The 23,138-nt window shown below is 35.5% G+C and overlaps 1 protein-coding gene across 1 annotated transcript in view; it reads right to left on the reverse strand.

Annotated features, from left to right (window-relative positions):
- Positions 1–23,138, reverse strand: part of retm (real-time) — a 49,158-nt gene that overhangs the window by 18,800 nt on the left and 7,220 nt on the right. Inside the window, exons 2-5 of the mRNA XM_089702829.1 lie at positions 13,729–13,878; positions 10,967–11,098; positions 3,049–3,178; positions 2,250–2,405 (exon numbers count right to left, since the gene is read on the reverse strand). Coding sequence (XP_089558955.1) covers positions 2,250–2,405; positions 3,049–3,178; positions 10,967–11,098; positions 13,729–13,878 — 568 coding nt within the window. The remainder of the gene's footprint in view (positions 1–2,249; positions 2,406–3,048; positions 3,179–10,966; positions 11,099–13,728; positions 13,879–23,138) is intronic.

A 23,138-nucleotide genomic window follows, 5' to 3' on the forward strand; every position in this document is an offset into this window, starting at 1 on the left:
AACTGCCGATTAAAATATAAAAAGAACGTCCAGCCACGACGCTGAATGGTGCGTGAAACTCGGGCACTTAGCTGAGTTTTTTCTTGCCAAAATAGAGAGCGGGTAACGTATCTAGCTTTTTTATATATCATAGATTCCTGCTCACATCAGAACAGACAAATTACGATAAACATTTTCAATATTCCCACACATTATAATATTAGGGCGTTAGTAAATAGAGCAATATAAAACTTCTCCTCTAAGATGGGAAAATTTCCAAGCGTCTAAGTTATATCACTTTAAGCTTGAACCTAAGTTATTAAATATAAAGTAGAAGATAACTTACAGCGACTCCGTACTGACGGGATGCATTATTCAAAACTACCCGCCCCAAGTTGCTCCAAATATAGAACTGAATATTTATTATTACTTCAATATTTTTGATGCCAAAGCTTATTTGAAAGTGGAAGTTAAACAACAATTCTGTTTGATATTTGAATTATGGAATATACAGTTTTTATCAGTTTTAAGGATTATTTAAAAAGTGTATTGGTAATGGGACTTTGTATATCTGAATATCTACACGAGTAGATACAGATTACAGTGTGTATGTATGTTTATGACTTCATGTTTCAATATAAAACTGCTTAATCGATTGCACATTGCAATATTAAGCAGAGAGATAAATTAGGCCTCCATTAATTTTTACCACATTCTGAGGAACGCATTTTTTATATTATTCTATGTCCTAATAATTTTAATAAGCATGCGCCATTTTGTTTAACATTTTTTCATAGTCTCGTTTTAATAGCGAAACTTTTAAAACAACCGAGCTATAAAAAGGCACAAAAATGCAAAATGGACGTTATCTCGACAAAAATCTCACTTATCATAAATAAATAATTATGCAAAGTAGTTATTATCATAGCTTCAAACAACCAATCTTGGCGACGAGCAGTCTTAAAAATGCTATTAGGCTGTTTATACACGGAGCGGGTAAACGCGTGAATTCATTTTATGCACAAAATGTAACAAAATAGTAATTTTAACTTATTGTGCAGGAAGCGCGATTCGCATGCGAAATCTAGATTTGAGAATATGTTTTTGAACAAAACTACAAAAAAAAATATGTAAAATTACAAAAAGCAAAAAGATGTTGTATATACAATATTTTGCAAAGATGGAATTTTGTTGAGATGACCAAACAGTAAATAGTAACAGGAGAATCATTTTTACGAAAAAAGTGCCATTTTAGAAAACTCATCTAATTGAAAACTGTCGTTTTATTCCTCATAATCCCCTTAAGATTTGATTCCGAAATTTTTATCACCTTTGATATTTACAAAAAATATTTTACATCTGCCACATGTATAAGCAGCCTTTTTTCATAAAAATTACTAACCACCCGAGGTCACAGTATATAATCCACAGAGGCGACAAACGGTAAATAATTCATAAGCTATGGCACTGTTTATTTACTGTGGCCCATTATAATGTCACGGTGACACGGACACGCGAGCGAACCATTTCATTGTTTATTTTGGCTTTATTCTGGTGAATTTTTTTAAATTTTAAATTGTGTTTTTTTTTTCTGTTTGCATCATATTATACTCATCAAATACTCTTAATTTAGTTGGTAGACGCTGTCCTATGAAGATAAATTTAAGAAAACACTATCAATATTTCCCGTTCGTACAGGTATAGGTCTTGAAAGTATACAGTGTGGAAATTTTCTATGGGCCCTGGAGGGAAAGTACTTGAAATACTGAAGATAGCAAATTTTGCCAAAGGAAACATTCCATTATTTTGTAGCAGTTCTATTTCTTTTCCAAAATAAATAAATGTTTTCTTTGAGCAAAATTTGCTATATGTATTTCAAGTACTTTCCCTCCAGGGTATATCGAAATTTTCCACACTGTATATGGTAAGAATCTATATATTAAACTTACGCTACGTTGCTATAATGCGTCGTGTGCGCACGACGACACGACTACGCTTACGATACGACTATGCTTACGATACGACTACGTTTACGATACGACTACAACAAAAATAATACACAAACAATGAAGCGGTAAAAGTAGGCGGTATTATCAAGTATGTAGTGCATAATGGTGGTGGAACTTTTTTTCGTACAGGTTGTAAACTTTTCAATCAAGCATGATCGACGTAAAAATTGTCAAAAAAATAGGGATTCAGCAATTTTAGATGGATAGTCCAGGGGCCGGTAACGCGGGTCTACTGTATAAAGCTAGACTACGCTCACTCACCCGGCACGGAGCGGCGCGGCGACAGCGGCTCGGCGCCGCGCGACACAGCACGCCGCAGCTCGCGGTTGCGCGCCGCCGCGCCCGCGCTCCACACGGGCAGCTCGCGCACGCCGTCCGCGTGCACCTCGCGCATGAACACCTCGATCAGCTCCTTGCCTACGGGAATTATGCCAAATTACGAAAAAAAAATTGGTTGTCTGTAAAGTCGGTTTACTGACGATAGTTGAACGTGACAACATCCGATTGTGCTTCTTTGTCGCTCGTTCCGCGCTCTCGCTTGCACTTCAAGCCTTACATGGAACGCCTCAGAGCAAGGTAACGCCGCATGAGTCATGTTTTTTCGTGCGTGCAATCGGCTCTATCGAATTATAAGACGTTTTCACGTCAAAAAAGACGAAATACGACGACAGTCACATTACTAAAGGATGATCATAGACCGTCCGAATGAACACTTAAATCAGCGCCTTGCAAAAGGGACAGCAGAATTTTGTAGAAACGAAAATAGACACAATTAATCCAAAAACAACATTTAAAAACGACAAAAACACAGAAAGAGTTGCCTTATACAATTTGTATATAGAAACTTAGAACAACTAAACTGCAGATAAAGATCTGAAACGATAGCTTTGTCTGCAGGCCAGCAGAACTTTGTACCCCTAGAAATGTGCATACACGTTCTATTAAACTGTTATTTAATAAACAACCATCATCAAATCCAAAATATAAAAGCCATCTACCCTTGTTAACTTCTAGACATGAATTATTACCCCAACTTTCTCCTACACAGGTACTTCCTTACCTTTAGCAATATTCGCAGCGTACTGCTTCATGGCGATCTTCTCGACCGTGCTCTCAAGCCCGAAGAAGTTCTTGACGTCGAGTAGCGCGCTCTGCTCGAAGCACGTCCACTGCGCGTTCTCGGGGTGCACCTGGAGAGATCGGTGAATTAACATCTATTTTCTACTAGCTGTGCCCTGCGGTTTTACCCGCAGTATTCCACTCCTGTTGTTGTTTCAGCGTGATGATAAAAAAGCCTTATAGCCTTCCTCGATAAATGGGCTATCTAACACTCAAGAATTTTTCTAATCGGATCAGTAGTTCCTGAGATAAACGCGTTCAAACAAAGAAACTCTTCGCTTTATAATATTATAGTATGTTTGTCCAGCTGTTACCCGCAGCTTCAAAAGTGGTCAAAGGTGTTACCCGCAGCTTCAACCAAGTGGTGAAGGCAAATTTCCCTGGTTATAGGTTGTTTCACCACGGTATGATGCAACAATAACAGACAGAGAGACAGAGGGAAATTAGGTCATAACGATTTCATAAACTTTATCAAAAAGTTGATCAATTATCGGTTTATAAAAAGAAAAACAATTATTGAAGCCGAAAAATTTAATGAAATAAATTAAATTCTTATTATAGTCGACGCTCAAATGTAAAGACTTCCAAAAAACAGGTTATTACACCGTGATGATAATTTTAATCGCTGAATAATGGTCAAGTTAAAATCAACAGAATAAATACGTAAAATAATACCACAAGGAAAATACCTACATATGTATCAAAGTAGAGGAAAAACAATGCTTTTAATAGAAATCAGACACGACTTTAGATCCATAACAAATAATTGTCCGATTTAACGACTCTTAATGGATGCACTTTAAAACAATTGTTATGTTTACAATGTTTTATAATAATAAATATAGATATGGCAACTTTTTTCTCTGACTTCGTCTGCTATGTGCGTCGTGTTCCAAAAACATCTTCCAAAAACAAATTTACAACGTCCTTTTTCGTGAATTACAAAATTAAAGTCCTTTCATTTTTATCATCTATCGTCTGTAAGATTCTTGTCCATTTAAAGAATACGTAATGACACATTTATCATCCACTATAGACGTACTATTTGTATGTAAATTGTTTTCCAAACTTTCTTACATGAACAACTTCGTGCCGCCTTATACGCCTCACAATGAATCATTATCACAACGAGGATAGCCTGGTCAAGATTCGACCTTCTTACTAAAACGATTGTCACCTTCCTTCCATAGCATCATGATGTAACATAAGTTCGACAGTATTTTTACAGCCTTACTAAATGCGAAAGTATGTTTGTCTTTTCTTCACGTCGTAACGCAGCTATTTTATGATATATGTATGATTTTTGTGTCTGGAGATAGTTATTAGTCTAGCCTCTAGAGAGTGACATCCATACTAATATTATAAATGCGAAAGTAACTCTGTCTGTCTGTATGTTACTCAATCAGGCCTAAACAACTGAACCAATTTCATGAAATTTGGTATGGAGATATTTTGATACCCGAGAAAGGACATAGGCTACTTTTTATACCGGGAAAATGACGCAATCCCGGAAATCCCACGGGAACGGGAACTATGCGGGTTTTTCTTTGACTGCGCGGGCGAAGCCGCCTAACCTAACGAAACCTAGTAGGTTATAATTATATTTTGACCTGGGTGAAATATCTCATTGCTATGTACATAAACGGAAATAATCATCTTGATACATGAAGAAAAAATATTAAAGAACTATTTACGAAACTGAAACTACAATTTCACAAAAAGTCACAAATGAAAACCAAATCACATCCAGACATATTCAAGAAGTTATATAAACCATCTAGCATTTTAACATTCAACAAACTCATGAATTTCTAACTGAAACAGATTACAATATATTATAATTCTATTATAAAACAGTACATTAGGAAGTACATCACATCAAGCGTAACAAAAACATCGATTTCATTACAATATTGTTTTCAATATACCGAGGCGAGACGGTATCTACAATCTACAGGGTGTCCCACCGTCGCGTCGGTATACTAAGCTCAAAGGAGGTTGTAGCTTTGCATACGCTGAGTACGTAAAAATACTTATAAAATTCCAGACGCATTTTTTTTTTCAAATAGATGAATTCTTGAAACTCTATGTGTACACCGCTAACAAGCAACCTGCCCAACTTTGCCACCCGCACGTGCTATCTTTGTTTTTATAGACAAAATGCTCACATTAGCGAAGCGGTATATGCCGGCTGCGCGAAGTTAGAGAAGAAAACATAAGGAAAAATTAAGCAAAAATTTTTTGACGTAATTTGTATTTTTTACGTGATCGTTGTATGCAAAACTACAAGTCCCTTCGCGCTCAGTATACCGATAGTGGGACACCCTGTATATTATGTTTCTATGCGGAACTGTGTCCGGCTAACATGTTATTCTAAGGAGTACCTTGTGGGTGACCCTGTTGTATTAATGTGGATTATTTATAGGATAGTATCCATGTGGTATATGTCTTTACATTTACGTAACAATATTTAAGCGACGGAGAGAAATGAAGTGTATTTGCAGAAGACATTTAAAGTAAGTTAAGTTTTGTGTCAATGTATTACGGTCATTTTTATCAGGCACGTTACACGTATCATTAAAATACAATATTCCAAATTGATTGGGAATAGAGTTATGTAGACTCTTCGAAGATTGTCGAGTCAGAGTTTATAACTAAACCTTAACGACATTTTAAATATGTACCTTGTTTAGATAAAACTAGTGACCCGCCCCGGCTTCGCACGGGTGCAATGCTGAACTAAATACACTACAGAAAAACTGTGAACGTTGTATATAAAAACATAGGGGGTACATAAAAACTTCGCACGGGTATAAAATAGATAGCCGGGCGGCCGGCCGGTACCGCCGCAAACGCTACGTCCCGCAATTTTTAAATCTGTAATATCTTCGAAAATATTCACTTAAATCATACGGTGTAAGGGGCCATATAGATCTATATTAAATGATCAATGTATTCAAGGTATTTAATTGGTTAAGGATTAATGCTGTATTGGTTAAAATCGCATCGAAAATTAGCCATTATTTGTCGTAAAAAGTAAATGACAAAAAAAAGTTATTGTGGGTTATCCATAAGAGATAGACATATACCATCTCGGACTTTTCTGTAGACCTTTTCAATGTGTATAATACTTAGTACATTATTTTGATAAAACTCGTAGGGTTCAGCCTGCGATTGCAATGTAAGCGGAAAAAATGTAATTTTTTACGACATCACATTAGAAACCTCAAAAATAACAGTACTTCTCCACTATTTAATGGATGTTATTATACATATAAACCTTCCTCTTGAATCACTCTATCTATTAAAAAAAACCGCATCAAAATCCGTTGCGTAGTTTCAAAGATTTAAGCGTACAAAGGGACATAGGGACATAGGGACAGGCAAAGCGACTTTGTTTTATACTATGTAGTGATTAATAAACAAGGAAACCCAAGTGAATTATGATGAAATAAACTATGAAGGCCATTAATGCATTGACAGCTGAATAGATAAATTGATCCTCACATCCGGGTACTTCGTATTATACAGTCATTAAAATCAATATAATACATTAAGATGGGACCATCATGTCTTATAGCGATATTGTTTACAGAGTGGGAAAGTGATAGCGCTAGATGACCTTTATAGCTGTCTTTTTTCCACACTGGAAATAATACTGCTTTAATACGATATGGTACGGGGGCAGTGTTGCAATAAAAACGACATCTACATATCCACATAGGGAGTTGAGTGTGTTATACAGCATACATGGCAATTTAATTTGTTTTTATATTATGAACGGAAGAACAAAAAAATAATAAAAACTGAACTATATTAAATAAAGATTGCTTTGTGGAAGAGGTAATAGCATTTTATCTATCGGTTATCCCATCTGTTTATCTATCGGTTTTTCGAGCAAACACGCCCCTCTAAATATTTAAAAAATTAAAGCATTAAAATCAATTTATAAATATTTGAATAATTAAAATAGTAAAAAATATCGTGCACTGAGATTCGAACCCGCATCATTCGCTTACCGTAGCGATGTATTTTATCGCTAGACTATTTTGCTACGACAAAATAGCAAAACACAATCTCGCCAGTGTTTACAAACACTGTTATCTTATCGGAACATCGCTGAATGTCACGATACAAGACGTTGACATGGATACGATACTCCATGTGAGGGTAGACGATCGATAGCCTTTATGGGCTATCTACACAATGGGCAGCGTTGGCCCAACAAATGATCGTCGATGTTTGCCGCCATTACGGCGATTACGAATAAACCGTCTACGCGCGCTGCGCTATCGTGTTTGCTTCTAATCGCCCAACGCTGACGAATATTAGTGATTGCAGACATATAATGCTCTTTTAACTTTTAAGTACATATGTCCTTAAAATTTGATTCAAGTAATGAAAGCCAACGGGCTACCGTGATGTCTCATAACAATTCTGGTGTAGGAAAGTGATGGCGCTCTACACTTGTCTTGTTCCCATACTGGAATTAGTACTACAACCTATTAACATTCAGAACACGTCTTGGCTCTTTTTCATTGCCACAACGAGTCGAATTTCGTTGTGGTCTTTTCAATCAGCTGTTTTAACGTATATGCAAAACAAATACATGTTCAACACAATTTCGAAATATTAATCTTTATAATATACCTAGTAGGAATTGGATGTAGTTAATAATATGTGTGTGAACTGTTTATGTAGACACTATGTAAAATATAAAACGTAATCTCTTTTCTCTTCAAGCATTTTAAATCGTGCGATTTCTTTCAACAATGCTCACGTCTCAAGGATCAATGCAAGTACGAGGCCTTCGTAACTTTATCCTCTTGTTATCTCCAGGGTCACGGGGAATACCTCGTCTATAGAATACCTTTTAGAAGAAATATTAACTTATTTACTTAAGCTACTTTTTAGAAGCTATGATTGTCTAATTCTGAATAAACCTATTCTTTAATGCCCATATAAATAACAAAAAGTAAATGTTTCAAACAGATATTGATACAGAAAGCACAAAAAGGCAGCTTCAAGCAGTTGAGACCGACGGCTTGAAACTGCGACCGCGCGGTGAACTATGGACATTCATTCAATGCCGTACACTAGCTGCTCGAGCCGTCGCGACCGCTTCAAGCCGTCAACTGCGCAGTTTGAAGCGACAGCTCGAAAAGTCAACGAACGACCGCTCGAGCAGTCCGTGTACATATATCGCTCAGCCGTTAACTGCTCGAGCCGCCCGTGTATGGCCGCTCTTACTACTCCTTTGGTAATCTGTGGTATTATATTTAACTGTATAAATAGTACTGTAATCACAAAAACGTAATTCAACTTAATTGACGCTCATCATCAACATTAAAAGCATTTATTACACTCTTATCAGAGCAAATATTTCGTAACTATTTGCAAAACTGCGCAATAATGGAACCCAAATCGATACAACTTCGCTTATCTGATAACTTTTATTGGTCACGTGCGGGATTTGATTAGTTAAGGTTAACGCGTGACTTTCCTTGCGATTTCATTGTCATTTATCGATACCAAAAATCTGTAGCATGATAAATTGCATTCCAAGAACCATTCAAATTCTAACATAAATAACGTAATAAAACCTGTATCTTGAAGATTAAATTGATACGACTTTCAAAGTACATCTTTACAATAAACGTTTATTAAAGCAGTTATACTACTTCTACTATAAACGCCGCCTCCTTGGTACAGTGGTTGACGCGTGAGCGTAGAACCGAGGGGTCCTGGGTTCGATTCCCGGTGGAGACGAAGAAAAAAAAATGTCTCGGTCTGGCAGGACACTGACTGACTGACTGATCACCTACTTGTCCCTAAAGAAAATCGATCAGTGAAACAGATGTATGGATAATGCATCTGCCTCTTACCCCACTTGGGGATTTCACTTTTTACTATAAACGTAAAAGTTTATGAGAAGAGAGAGAAAAAAAAGAGATAGCAATTCATCTCTTTTTTTTTGACTGAAGATGAATTCATCCACATTTATAGTCTGTGTTAACATATTATTCACTTTTTATCAATTTTATAATTGGTGACCGCTTGACCCTTCTTCGTTTGGGTTGACGTGGGATAGAAAAAAATACCAATGAGAATATCAAATAATGTGCATTCTATTGGTAAAAGAACTTTCAAAATGAATTGAGTACATGCAATCCCTAAAAATCTCAAAAAGTTGCCTCTTTATAAGCATTAAGAATCAATACCTACCCCTAAAAGATTATATATTCGATACCAATAAAACTTAAATTACAAATCCATCAGATTCCCAAGTTCATGTGTAGACATCGTGAAGCAATCATGTTATTACACAATACATCGATCTATTATTACATTTTTTATTGATGCCAATCATGATACGAATTTGCATGATATGCAGTTCACAGTGACACGCGAGGATATTTCTATTGGATATTCTAGCTTCTATATAATTTTTAAGTGATTTTACGCGATTATAATACCTACTTTTCGACGTCTTTTACTTTTAGATTTTAAATGAACGAAATTTATTTCTTTACAATCTAAGGCCAGCTACTCACGTACCTGCGGCAGGGGTAATATTGGGACAATCTCGGTTGGTCGGCGGTCGGAGCAATTTCAGCTGTTCTCTAAATTGCCCCTGCTTGCCTATACACATCACAATAATTAAGAGTTCAATTCTAAAATTGCCCCTCCTGCAGGTACGTAAGTAGCCAGTTTTAAGGAATAAATATACAATATAGATGAATAATTGCTTCTGATTATTCCAAGAAAACGATGCACTTTAGACTGTCACCTCCACGTAGTATTGCGTCGATACATAACATATAGTTGCTTCCGTATTACAATGCGGATTGTTCGAATATAGGACGCATGTTTTATCGCAATGTGACATTATAGTAGGGGAGGCCAAGAGGGGGATTTTGGGATTTACTCGAGCGCGTCAGATTACTATAAGGGACGGTACCTTAGCTATTCATTCGTATGAATGAACTTCGAATTCGTATGATTGACTGTATAGTCAATATGAGCAGTTATGGTTGGTGGGTGCGCTCAGGGGCCCCGATGGAAAATTTGAATAATCCATAATTCCCTAAGGTTGAGCTCGAATCGTCAGATTAGCGAAATGGGGACTTCTTATATTGTAATTAACCCCCCCATATATTAATCTGACGCGCTCGAATAATATTACTTTAATTTTTTACCCTTTCTTCATAGCGATTAAATCGCCACTTAAATCGTCAGATTAACGTAGGTATACTTTTTTCAGTGACGTCCTGGAGCATGCAAAATATCAATATCTAACGCGCTTGAGTATTTCCAAGCCAATTTTTTTCTTTTTTAAATTAAAAAAAATCAAAAAACCCTTCCCCACCGCTAAAAGTGAAAACATTATAGGACCTTTTTTTCTCGCTATGGTCTAATCTACCAATTCTAATAGGTTCCCGTGACGCTCGAGTAAATCCACATTTAGCATCCTGGGCTCCCCTACTATTAAAAATCAAGTGCTTATTTAAAATGAGAAGTTCAATTATTTTCCATCACAGGCCGATTGAAGTAAGCATAACGAAAGAATCCATATTTTAATATATGCGAAGCAAAAACTTTGCACCCCTCTTTACGAAAATTGATGAGTATAAAATTTGAACCAATAAAGTAAAAATTTAGTTTTAGCACGCAAAAAAACCTTTGTGCACAACACTTAGACGTAGCATAGATAGGCATATACACAGGTTACAAATATACAGCATATTAATCTTAAATATATGTAAAACACAAATTCACATAATATAACGTCTACACATCCATCAATCTACACCCAAAACCAAACCCCCACACACCAACCACCACAAAAACCTACTTACATAATATCTACACTTCTCCACGACGGACACCCTCGCCGCGAAGGTCTCGTTCGTCGCCTCGATCTCCAGCACTCGGGCCTGCAGGTCCAGCTGGTTCTTCTGGATGAAGTACACGTAGTCCACGCCGATCATCTGGTGAATGGGGGGTGATTAGTTTGGCAAGCAGGGTAATTAATGGTCAATAATGTAACACGCTTATTAATTACGCAAAAATATGTACCTAATGACGTTTCAAAAGTGCTTCTAGAAGAAGTCTAATTGAATAAATAAATGTTTGAGTTTGAGCTTTTATTAGCTTCACCTGTATGTTTGTATGTGTCCGACTCCTTTATAGACTCGATTTTGACCTACTTTAAACGGACAATTTTTTTTTCAGGAGTGGCAATGCTAATTTTTTTTAGTGACATGCATTTTTTTAGTTTATTTTCAACTGTATTTATTCTTTATCAACATCAGTGCAATACTATTATCGAACGAGACACTAACTCTAAAGAATAAAGATTTCCAATTCAGTTTAAAGTCTAACAATTTTAGTAAAGACTGCTTAGAGAAGGAGTATTATAAGCAGTGGTTTAGGGTCACATTTTAAAACGACTTTGCAAAGATATTATATCTCAAATGCTGAAATTTGAAAACATACATATGGGTGTGTGGTATATCGTTAAAATCACATAAGACCCTGTTTAACTGGTCATGTCGTAATTGAATTTTTTTCTTTATTATGTAGGTTACTAAAAATACTAATAGCAACGAAATGCCTTTTTCATCATGAAGATGTGACTTTTATGTGAATTAACTTCGCGTTTGTATCGTCTTATCCATTTACTCTACAGAGATACACAACCCTAATTTGATGAAACAAGAACTCTCTTTTATATCCAGCACTCAGCAGTATAATTAAGTTCAAAATAACGCCAATCCCAAAGCAAATTCATTTCAATTAGAGAAATTCTGGACCGATTTAACTAATCTTTGTTTGTTGTGTTTGTTAATAGGAGAAGGTTCATGAATCAAAACATTACGAAATTCGCGTGGAAAATTTAAGGGAATTTTCCTCTCAACGTGATTCCTTAGTTAGGTAATTTATTGTTGGACGCCTGCTTGTATTGATGGATTGGATAACATTCATTACGCTAGTTAAACATTTAATAAATACTAAGGATACATGTGTATCTTGTGTAGTGTATGTGTATATTGTACATTGTACACTAGTATTTATTGGCGGTACACAACATATACTTTACGTGTAAAATGCGCCTGAATAATAAAATAAAATAATTAATATTTAAAAACAACACTCTTAATCTCATTAAATTATTGTATAGTATATTGCCACCAATCTATACTTATATTATAAAGCTGAAGGGTTTGTTTGTTTGTTTGAACGCGCTAATCTCGGGAGCTACTGCAGGTCCGATTTGAAAAATTCTTTCGGTGTTAGATAGCCCATTTATCGAGGAAGTTTATAGGCTATATATCATCGCGCTACGACCAACAGGGGTGCAGCCACGGGGGTGAAACCGCGCGGAGCAGCTAGTCCCTGATAATTGTGCAAAGTTTCTGTTCGTTTAAAGTGGGTCAAAATCGAGTCTAAATTTGATACTATACAAACATACAGGTGGAGCTAATATAAGCGTATTAATAAATGGATAAATATCGTATGAAGATACATCTACCACGCTAACATTAGTTGCTAGCTATAATAATAATTCGTAACATAATATAATTTATACCCAAAATATTCCATCACGTTGCATACAATGTGATTTGGATAATCTCCAAATAAATAAGATATATTTGGATTTACTAATATTTTTTACGTTCCGACATTCTTGTTGTTTATGGGTCGTTAACCGGAGATGTATCTACCACAGCTTTTGTCTTAAATACTTTGGGAAATATTAAAGTATTATTAATGGGAATTAGTTCTGACTAATAGCAGTGAATATGTCGCAGGCAAATTGTATAATCTCGCCGTTTACAAAAGCTCGGCATTTTGTAACATGTCGAAAATTCGTAATCAAAAATTTTTCGTTTGGATAAGGGGGTGGGTTAGGTTAGGTTCGTGTTTTTAAAACTACACAGAAATAGGAGCCCCGCGAAGTGGCGCTCCATCGGCTCGCGGCCGTCTTTTTGTAGAATTTTTGGAAAAAGTAAATCCTCAGTATTTTACAAAATGCCGAGCATTTGTAAACGGCGAAATTTCCTGCGACAAATACACAGCGTCGAAAAAATATATTTTTAATTTTATGTTTTATATTAACATTTAAGCAATTTGCAAATTCAACTTCATAAAATGATGATAGCCACCAAGATCAGCTACAAGATTAATTAGTCACGATAAATCTAGTACTGAAGAAATCGTTCACGTGCGACAAAGCCGCACATTATACATCTTCAGCATAAGTTATGTACCCACTATGTAAAACCGCTCCATTTCTATATATTTACAACTAGAGGTCCGGCCCGGCTTCGCCCGTGGTACATATTATTATTTCGCAATAAAAGGTAGCCTATGTCCTTTCTCGGGTATCAAAATATCTCCATACCAAATTTCATGCAAATTGGTTCAGTAGTTTAGGCGTGATTGAGTAACAGACAGACAGACAGAGTTACTTTCGCATTTATAATATTAGTATGGATAAAGCGAATTCGTATAATTTCCAACTATCTGTCTAGTAGAATATTTTACACTTAACTCAAAAAACCTCCAAAAAACATTTCTAGGCTCTATAAGAACATGCTCAGACTCGTGACATTACCTTCTTCAGCAAATACGGCGCTTCCACGTTCAACTGGCAGCGCCTCGTCGTCTGCCGCTGGGAGTCGTCAGCCGTCCAGCTGTCGTCCGTGATCACGCACTCGAGCACCACCGGGATCTGCGGGCAGCTGGGGAAGCGGCGCTCGTACGCCTGGGAACATAGAAATGGTACTTGAATATACAGATATAGGGGGCATTTTGGTGTGGATCATATTTGGATAGCGGCAGGGAAAGCGCCGCTCCTGCGCATTGGATGGGAAAATAGCACTTGAGTATGTGGTTATTGGGGGCATTTCCGTATGGTATATTTTAATTTTTTTTTGGATATCAGCTGGGGAAGCGCCTCACTTGCGCATGTATGGGAAAAAAGCACTTGAGTATTTGGTCGTTGGGGGCATTTTCGTGTTACTTGTAATGTAAATGTTACGCTCAAAGACCGCAAATGCCCATTAAGCGAAAATTTTGCTTACAACGCATTGCACAGTTAAAGATCCCCATTGCGAAATGTGGGTTATTGCTTTACTCAAAACATTCACGACGGGTTATTGCAATAAAGAAAAGCATTGACGCATTGTGAACATTGCCTTAGCATTACAAATTACGATTTATACTTGAAACAATTTTAATTTCATACAAAAAATCGATTCCGGCACGTGGCGGTCACTGCTGCGGCATGCTCGCTTCGCTCGCTCGGCTCGTACGTCATAGCCAACCTCATATTATAATGACAGTTTTCGGTCTTTGAGCGTAACATACATAGGTATATTTCGTTTCAGATTCTTTCATTCATTTTCGTTATAGGTTGGTTATAGGTTCGGTTGGAACAACCTTTAAATTAATAAACAATAGGTATATTAAAAACATGTGTAATTGTTAGTAAAGCAATACAAAAAAAATACACGTTCATCAATAAATTGTATGAATATTTTATATTTTCCAATACCAAAAATAAATTTAATTTACTTATGTGAATCAAACATCTGTTAAAACGATTTATTTGAAACTAGAGGTCCGCCCCGGCTTCGCCCGTGGTACATATTTCGCAATAAAAGGTAGCCTATGTCCTTTCTCGGGTATCAAAATATGTCCATACCAAATTTCATCATTTCAAATTGGTTCAGTAGTTTAGGCGTGATTGAGTAACAGACAGACAGACAGAGTTACTTTCGCATTTATAATATTAGTATGGATGATATCAATTTGTTATATTCCCACAAACGTCACGAAATGGGCATTAGTTCTAAATCTAGACCAATGTAATATCGTTTATCTCTAATATGAAAGTTACCCAGTTTTCTTTTCTAGTTTTTAGCTCCATATAAGTAGGTATTTTAAGTAACTACTGCTTTCAATATCATTTCCAATTATAGTAAGTTTATAATATGCTTTCAAATTATATTGACGTATTACTAATTGTTTCATTTACCTATTCCAAAAAGTTATTTTTAATAATTTGCACATGATTTGATGAAACTACAGAAATAGAATTAGCACGAATGACATGTAGACGAAAGACAAGGATCTTTTATAAGTAGACCATAAACTCAAAAATTAATATACCGTTTTCTAAAATTATTTCTTTCTACTGGTGAAACCTTACTTTTTCCTAAACGACACGGGCTATAATTCTTCAGTTTTTATACCTGTTGAAACCAGTTAAGTTATTAGTTTTAAACGGTGATAAACAAGAAAATAGCATATCTACACATCTGAGAACCTCCTCCTTTTCTGAAGTCGGTTGATAAATACCTAGCTCCGATTATATTTTAAACGTTCTGCAGTGATTAAATCCAAATCGCCGGGAAATGATGATAGTCAGACGGACCGGAACCGAGCTACACTATTTCGCGATAATCCAATATCGTATTGCTAAATTCCTATCAATATTGCAATACCTACATTTATTTTTCCAAAAATATTAAGAACAATGATTTGTATTTCTGTAATAAAATATTAACGCAAGACCTAGTAAATTATATTATTATTAATTAATAATTATACAAGTAAGAGCGAGCGCGCACGAGCAACTTTGTCTCCGCAACTATTTTGTCTCTCCCATCAATTTGTATGGGGAGTTGCGTCGCTACGTGCGCGCACTTTCATACTAGCCCATGGGTGGAGAGACAAAATAGTTGCGGAGACAAAGTTGCTCGTGCGCGCACTGTCTTATTATCTCGTTTCACCAAAAACATATTTTTCACGTGTAGCTGAAAAATATTTTATACTTCAAATATTTTTCAGCTTTATATGCTCTCATCCTCAATTTCACGACCATAATTAAATTCGTATTAATTAAAACGTAGTAGATTATAGAGAAATAGTTAAATAATTTACCGTTTATACGAGCCCGAATAATAATTAAATTTTAACACGCAATTAAATTTTGTTAAAATTAATATTTTGGCTATGTATTTATTTACCGATATTACGTGTCCCGCTTTTAAAACTATAGAGAAACATGAGCACATTATTTTCATTAATAATTCTGAGTATATTTACTCGTCCAGGTTGCGCCCGCATTAAATCCTGGTTTTGTCAGTTTTTTTAACTTTATTTTTATAACAATTACCAGTTTTGATAACATTTAATTGTTTACTTTTCATAATTTTTTGCAATTGAACGAAATTTTTAGAAATTACAAGGAATCACTGCCACGTTAACGTAACCAGCACGCGAGCGAAGCCACGAGTGAAATACTAGTTAATTAATATATTATCGAATATAATTATCCACGCTAGATCATGCAGCAGAGACCATTACACAACACGTGTAGCTCTAACAAAGTAATTAATAATTATATGTCGATATTGTTCCACGTTTAGTAGAATAAAAGAATCTGGAGATCTGTTCATTCAATTTCTTTCAATTTCTCTTTCATCTCTAAAAGTTTTAGCAAACATAAAAATTCATATAAACACAACAAACTGACATGTTCTTAACTTCTTAGCCATTAGCCATACAAATATACTCGGAAGCATTTTTGTGTTATTTAATATCGAAATGCCGCATACTAATATCGCCTCCACACCAAAATAGATAGCAGCATTCTCAAGAAATTCTGACCGCCTCCTTGGTACAATGGTTGACGCGTGAGCGTAGCACCGAGTGGTCCTGGGTTCGATTCCCGGTGGAGACGAAGAAAAAAAAATTGCTCGGTCTGGTAGGACACAGAAGGCTGATTACCTACTTGTCCCTAAAGAAAATCGATCAGTGAAACAGATGTATAATGCATCTGCCCCTTACCCCACTAGGGGACATGGGACTTCACTTTATTCTCAAGAAATAGGGTACATATATTATACTATGTGAAGTACTCGAATTATAATTATCTCAAACACATTCAAACACCCTGACGGTAACCTTCGCATGGCGGATATGAAATCGACGTTACAACACACGACGCCGCTTACTACGGCTGCGCAGACGCACCGGACATGCGTGCAATCGTATGAGTATTGAATGCTTACAGATGGAGTAGAATATATAAGAGTACTAGCTTTCCGCCCGCGTCTTCGCCTGCGTTTTCAAAGAAAAATCCGTTCCCGTAGGATTTCCGGGATAAAACCTATCCTATGTCCTTTCTCAGGTATCAAAATATCTCTATACCGAATTTCATAAAAATTGGTTCAGTAGTTAAGGCGTGATTGAGTAACAGACAGACAGACAGAGTTACTTTCGCATTAATAATATTAGTATGGATGTAAAATACGACGCGGACAAGGTTAATAAATTAATAGCTGCACTGTATGTACGAGTAAAATATAAGATATGCTACGGGCTTTTTTGTGTTACTTGCCTATTCTTCTTAGTAGAATTTCAGTGCATGTCTGTTTAAATATGTATGTTTGTAAAGGGTGAAGCTACACGTTGTGTAATATTTACAGAAATATATTTTATATATGCATTGTCATTGTTTTTTGGCAGTAAGGAAAACTTTGAAAAACAAAATTTTGGATTCCAGGACATTATTGTTTCCTTCCTTAGTATACATCTCATAAACGGGGTAAACGCCAGAAATCTACAACGAATTATAACCACAATAATTGTACAAACACAATACTCGTAATGATATTTAATTAACTACCTACCACTTCGATGAAAATAAAGCTGTCAAGATTCCAAAAAATGCCGCACTATAATAAAAGTATAAACCTATCAACATGTAACAAAATATATATCACATTGCCAAATATCAGAGCAAGCCCAAAGATCTTACAAGAACCACGCAAAACTGCTGGACATAAGCATAACAAAGTCTAAATATATCCTACCAACGTCTACGACCAGACCAGAGTCCAGAAACTCGACCTTGGCATTGCAACGTGATCTACCAAAATGTAGCTAAATGGATAAATAAACATTTCAATGTGTATAGCTGAAAAACAGATTTCTTAGAGCAAGTTTGTAAACATCTTCAATCATATTGGTATAAACCAGAGTTAGAAACGGTTAGAGGATACTTTTGTCGTAATTTCCTCATGCGCAGGTTGAATTGATTAATTTATATCCTCAATAAATCTATTCAAAGCTTTCTCTATGAGAATGAAAACAGTCTAGAGTTTAGTGCCAATTGATATATCCATCGAAGACGATATTATAAATTATTTAAATACTTTAAAGAAAAGATAATATTTAATAGAATTATGTTTCATTGATATGCAAAACCTTCAGAAAGCGACTTCACTATTATTTTAATTATTTTAACTGCCCCAAGCCAATACCATACCAGGAATTTAAATTAATTTTGCATACTAACGTGGGAGCACATCTTTTAATTACATATTTAAAGATAAACTAAGCTAATTAAGAAATACCCAAATTCTATGACGTCTACCCGCCTTTTTATCGTTAATTCCATTATAATATAAGTAGGTATGAATAACGAAATATTTCGTCAGGTTTCCCAAACACGTGCCTCACTACATACACGTGATTCACTGATACGTTAATATTTTGCCTGATAGAATAATTTGAGTCATCGAATATATAAAATACCAATATAATGCAAGCATTTTTTAGTTCATCTTTCCCTTATATTGTAACAAAGCAACGAATGAATTTAAAGAGAGCTAGAACTAGTAGAAATGAACGACAATGCGGCGAAAAACTTGAAAACAAACAAATTTTAATCTTGAAGATGTTCTCCACAAAATAATTTAAAGTGACGGATGAGCAATGAACACGACAAAAAAAACATAAACTCGCTTTAAAAACAATTTAATTTTAATATTAAAAGCATCACGTCGACATGCCAATCAGAAATGGCGGTAGAAATAAAATACTCATAGAATATATGATACTTATGTGACAGTTTCCACTTTCCGCCTCTTTCGCACATTGCATGACAGCAGGCCTAAGACAGCAGGTAGATAACTGTTACTAATATGTTTTAATTTTTTTTTGTTTAGACTTCGGTTGAGTGAACTAATTGTTTTGCTTATATTCTACCATCTACAGCCTTATAGTATGCAAACCCATTCCAAAAAAAATTCTACAAAAAAAGTTATTCATTTCACGTGTTAACCTACACTCTACAGCTCAAAATATCCCTGAGTCAGAGGTCACGGGCCGTCTCAGACTAAGCTGGATTACGTCGATTAATACTCTAAAACAGCTTACAGAGCATTTAGCGACAGCTTGAATTACGTACCAGACACTATCGTAGATTAGAACCATCCCACTTTAAAAAATTGGATTAGATTCTGGAAAGCCAGGAACCAGGAGCCAGAAAATTAGCGGAAAATAGCTCTAAATATTGAAAATGTTATTATTTCAACTCTGCGTCATCCTATTATATCATAGCCATTAAGAGCAGCAATGCCTTTAAATCACTTAGTTTCTTAATTGTAAGACGATTATAAATCCATAAAATATGACAGATCATTAAATAAATTTTAATTACAATCCACACCGAGCTGATAGTTTGGGAACGAAACAGCTGTGAATAGTAATTAGTAACGTTTTGGACATTAATATTCACACAATAAATTCTGGAGAAGAGTGCTCATGCATACATTTGGCTTATTTTATCCAACTACCGTCAGTAAGTCATAAGCAGTGGATTTACTGACCAACCTCTATACTTACTATAATATCATACTTTCTTTATAGTGACCTATTGTCAAACTGTGCTCATAAAACACCCAAACCTCATGTGCCAATGCCTTGCATTTATCCCCAGCGACCTTCCATACGTGACTGATTGAATGATTGCGTCTCTACACGTCTATCGACTATGAAGCACAGCTGGGAACGTCACAATTGTTGCTGTGAACTTTGGCATTCACTGATCCGAAACATTCGTTGAGCTGGGCATTGTATTAATTTACACTGGGTATTATATTCCATGGCTTTATTGTAGTTATTAAAGAGTTTATGATTGTATGAGTTTATGATAAATAATAACAAATGTATGCGAATGAAGATAGGTATAATATTATGTCCAGACGAAATTGTATTTAAGTTTTAAATTAAGGGGAAAATAAATATAATTCATTTAACTCGTACCAATTATTTTATATTCTGATAAGCTACTAAATAAATAAACGCCCATTTTTTGATACAGCTATACGATTTCCAGTTCTGTTTTGATAAAAACAAAAAAAAACATGTTTCATATTTTCAAAAATTAATATTTATTCCTATTTTTTCAAAGGTCCTTCGAGCTATCTTTTATATCTCACAGTTGTAAGCATATCAAGGTGACCATAAACCCATACAACATGTAACTACCTCGTAACCAAGATATAAACTAAAACCCAGATCAGATACCTTGTAGCATTTGCAAATCAATATTCTAGGCCGAGACCTAGACTGTCTCCGCTGGGGATAGCGAGGTCGAACTATTCAACATATTGAAGAGTTCAATCTTATTACCCAGAAATATCCGTAATCGAAAATGGCCCAGCTATTCCCGCTGGCCCAGTTACACAACTACATATAAGTAATTGAACAATGTGCTTGCGTGTCGCAGATCAATTATAAGGCCCCGCAAGTACGTAAACATCTTCGAACTTTGACATTCAATCAAATTCAAGGGGTCAATTCAATGTAATGGAATGTCTTATTTTTAGTAATAATCCAATTACCTAATACAGTCTGTCTATAAGTGCTCCATCGAGCGATGGATTTAAGAATTTATAAGGAATTTTGAACACAACTGTACTAATTCTGTACGGATTCTAGTCGTTTACGAAACTTTAAGTATAATTAATCTACCTTCGAATTGTTTTGGAAAACATTTAGATCACCCTGAAACTATATCGTAACTTGAAAAATAATCATACATTTGGAAATTCTGCTGGAAAATTAACGGTTACGGCACCACATTACGGACGATTTGTAATTTCCTCGAACGTTAATAACCGGCTCGTAATTAACAATAATTTACTTCAACAGCTGTACGCTTATCCACACGTTTCCCTGCTTACGAACATCCTTGGCCCCATAATTGCTGACGAAAAGTTACAATCCAGCCACATCAATTTAAACTCGTTTAACAAATAAGGGATATAGCAGTGGCGAACGAAAGTAAAGAAACCTCATCGAAGCAAATATCTACAGAATTTAATCGTAAACGGACAAAGACACGTAGCTCGATTATTTTTAGTGCGAATAATACATCTAGCAAATAAAGCCTAAAAGGATATCTTCTCTTTCTACTTTCATTCTTAAAAGGATATGGATATATTAAAGGATATAAGGATATATTCCTGAACCTAAACAAAAATTCCTGCTCCCAATCCTGCCAGTATTCACAATCGGATCATCATTAATTCCAAATCTCACTCCACCCCATAATTACGGATCAAGCAGAAATCCAATTACCCAAGAATCACGATCCCAGCAAGTGGCAGCCAATTCACGCCACAGATAACGAAATTAGCAACGAGGAACTGATACGAAGGTCAGATGTCGAACTGATCGCGGTCTCGCTTTCATTCCACACACCAATTATTGCTGTTTGAGCGTTATCTTGGTTGATACCTCGGAATGGAATACTACGCAAATTGGAAACACTATTGATTATGATTATCATAATCACTATAGTACGGAGGATGGAATTTGTAGAACTAGCCTATTCGACATTTTTTTTATAGTAAGAGTAAAAATTTTCAGCTTTTTGCTGGTCTATTTGGTAAAAAAATACCAGTCCAGAAGTAATAATTATTCTAATTACTGTGCTTTTTACTCTGCTTTATCTTTAAAGGAAATAGTTATTTTCAGTAAACTTCAACATTTTAATAGAAGCGATTAGGCTTAAACCGATCTCGTTAGCCATAAATGTTCGTAACATTTTCTCATCAATTTAGGTCAAGAATATTGTCCACAAAACTATATTGTGTAACATGTTTCTTCAATGTATTTATTCGTTTAGGAACTACATCCGGAACATTGAATGTTTTTAGTTATAACTCGGCGAGATAAGGAATAAGAGTGAATCCCGTCCTTCTGATAACATCTTATCAATTGTAAATAGAACTCGTTCAATTTCATTATTATTATATTTATTTACTTACTTTATATGCGACTTGGACAAACTAATCGAGTAAATTGGTTTATTTTTACCTGAGTGAATTTGTAAGTAATCTTCTTCTTCTTATATATAAAAATGAATCGCAAAATGTGTTGGTAAGCGCATAACTCGAGAACGGCGGAACCGATTTCGATAATTCTTTTTTTATTATATTCCTTGAAGTACGAGGATGGTTTTTATGTAGAGAAAACGTAAATATGTACCACGGGCGAAGCCGGGGCGGACCGCTAGTTTGAAATAAAAACATCTACGATATGATCTCAAATACGCGCAACAGGCATATTCAGATGGAAAGTGTGAGTTTGAGCTTTTCAGTTTTTCATATTATATTTGGCACTATTTTCTCGTGTTAGAATAGGAAGAATCATGACTATAACAGCCAGTTTCTGAATTGAGTATTCGACGTTAACTGTTAAGCGTCGCATGGACCCTCTTCACAATCGAGAGCGTTGCAGTTGGCCCAACAAATGATCGTCGATGATTGCAAACCATACTAAAATGCTACTTAAATATTTTCTTGTATGGTATCTCCATACATAAGCTTTCTCAAACCATAATCAATTCAATTCTCTATTGAACAACTGTATAGGTACCTACATTAGTATTCAAGTTTTGTTCGTTTAATTTTTGATAATATCGTAAAAACGTATTATCGCATACTAAGATACAGGTCAGATGAATTTTATCTGTCATTGATAAATGGTATCACACGCTCAACACATTCTAAGTGAAATCTTCAATACCAAGTTCGAAATCATAACAAACAAGACATGAAGATCAACGCACTATATTTTCATTTGCACCGAGTGAATGATCTCATTGCCAACAATATCGTGTTATTGCATTATTCAATTGACACACTCGTCTCCGGAAAA

This window comes from Colias philodice, chromosome 13, assembly GCF_061535455.1.
Source record: "Colias philodice isolate Cphi_HAF_F1 chromosome 13, ilColPhil1 Martin Lab GWU primary, whole genome shotgun sequence".
Classification (NCBI taxonomy): domain Eukaryota; kingdom Metazoa; phylum Arthropoda; class Insecta; order Lepidoptera; family Pieridae; genus Colias; species Colias philodice.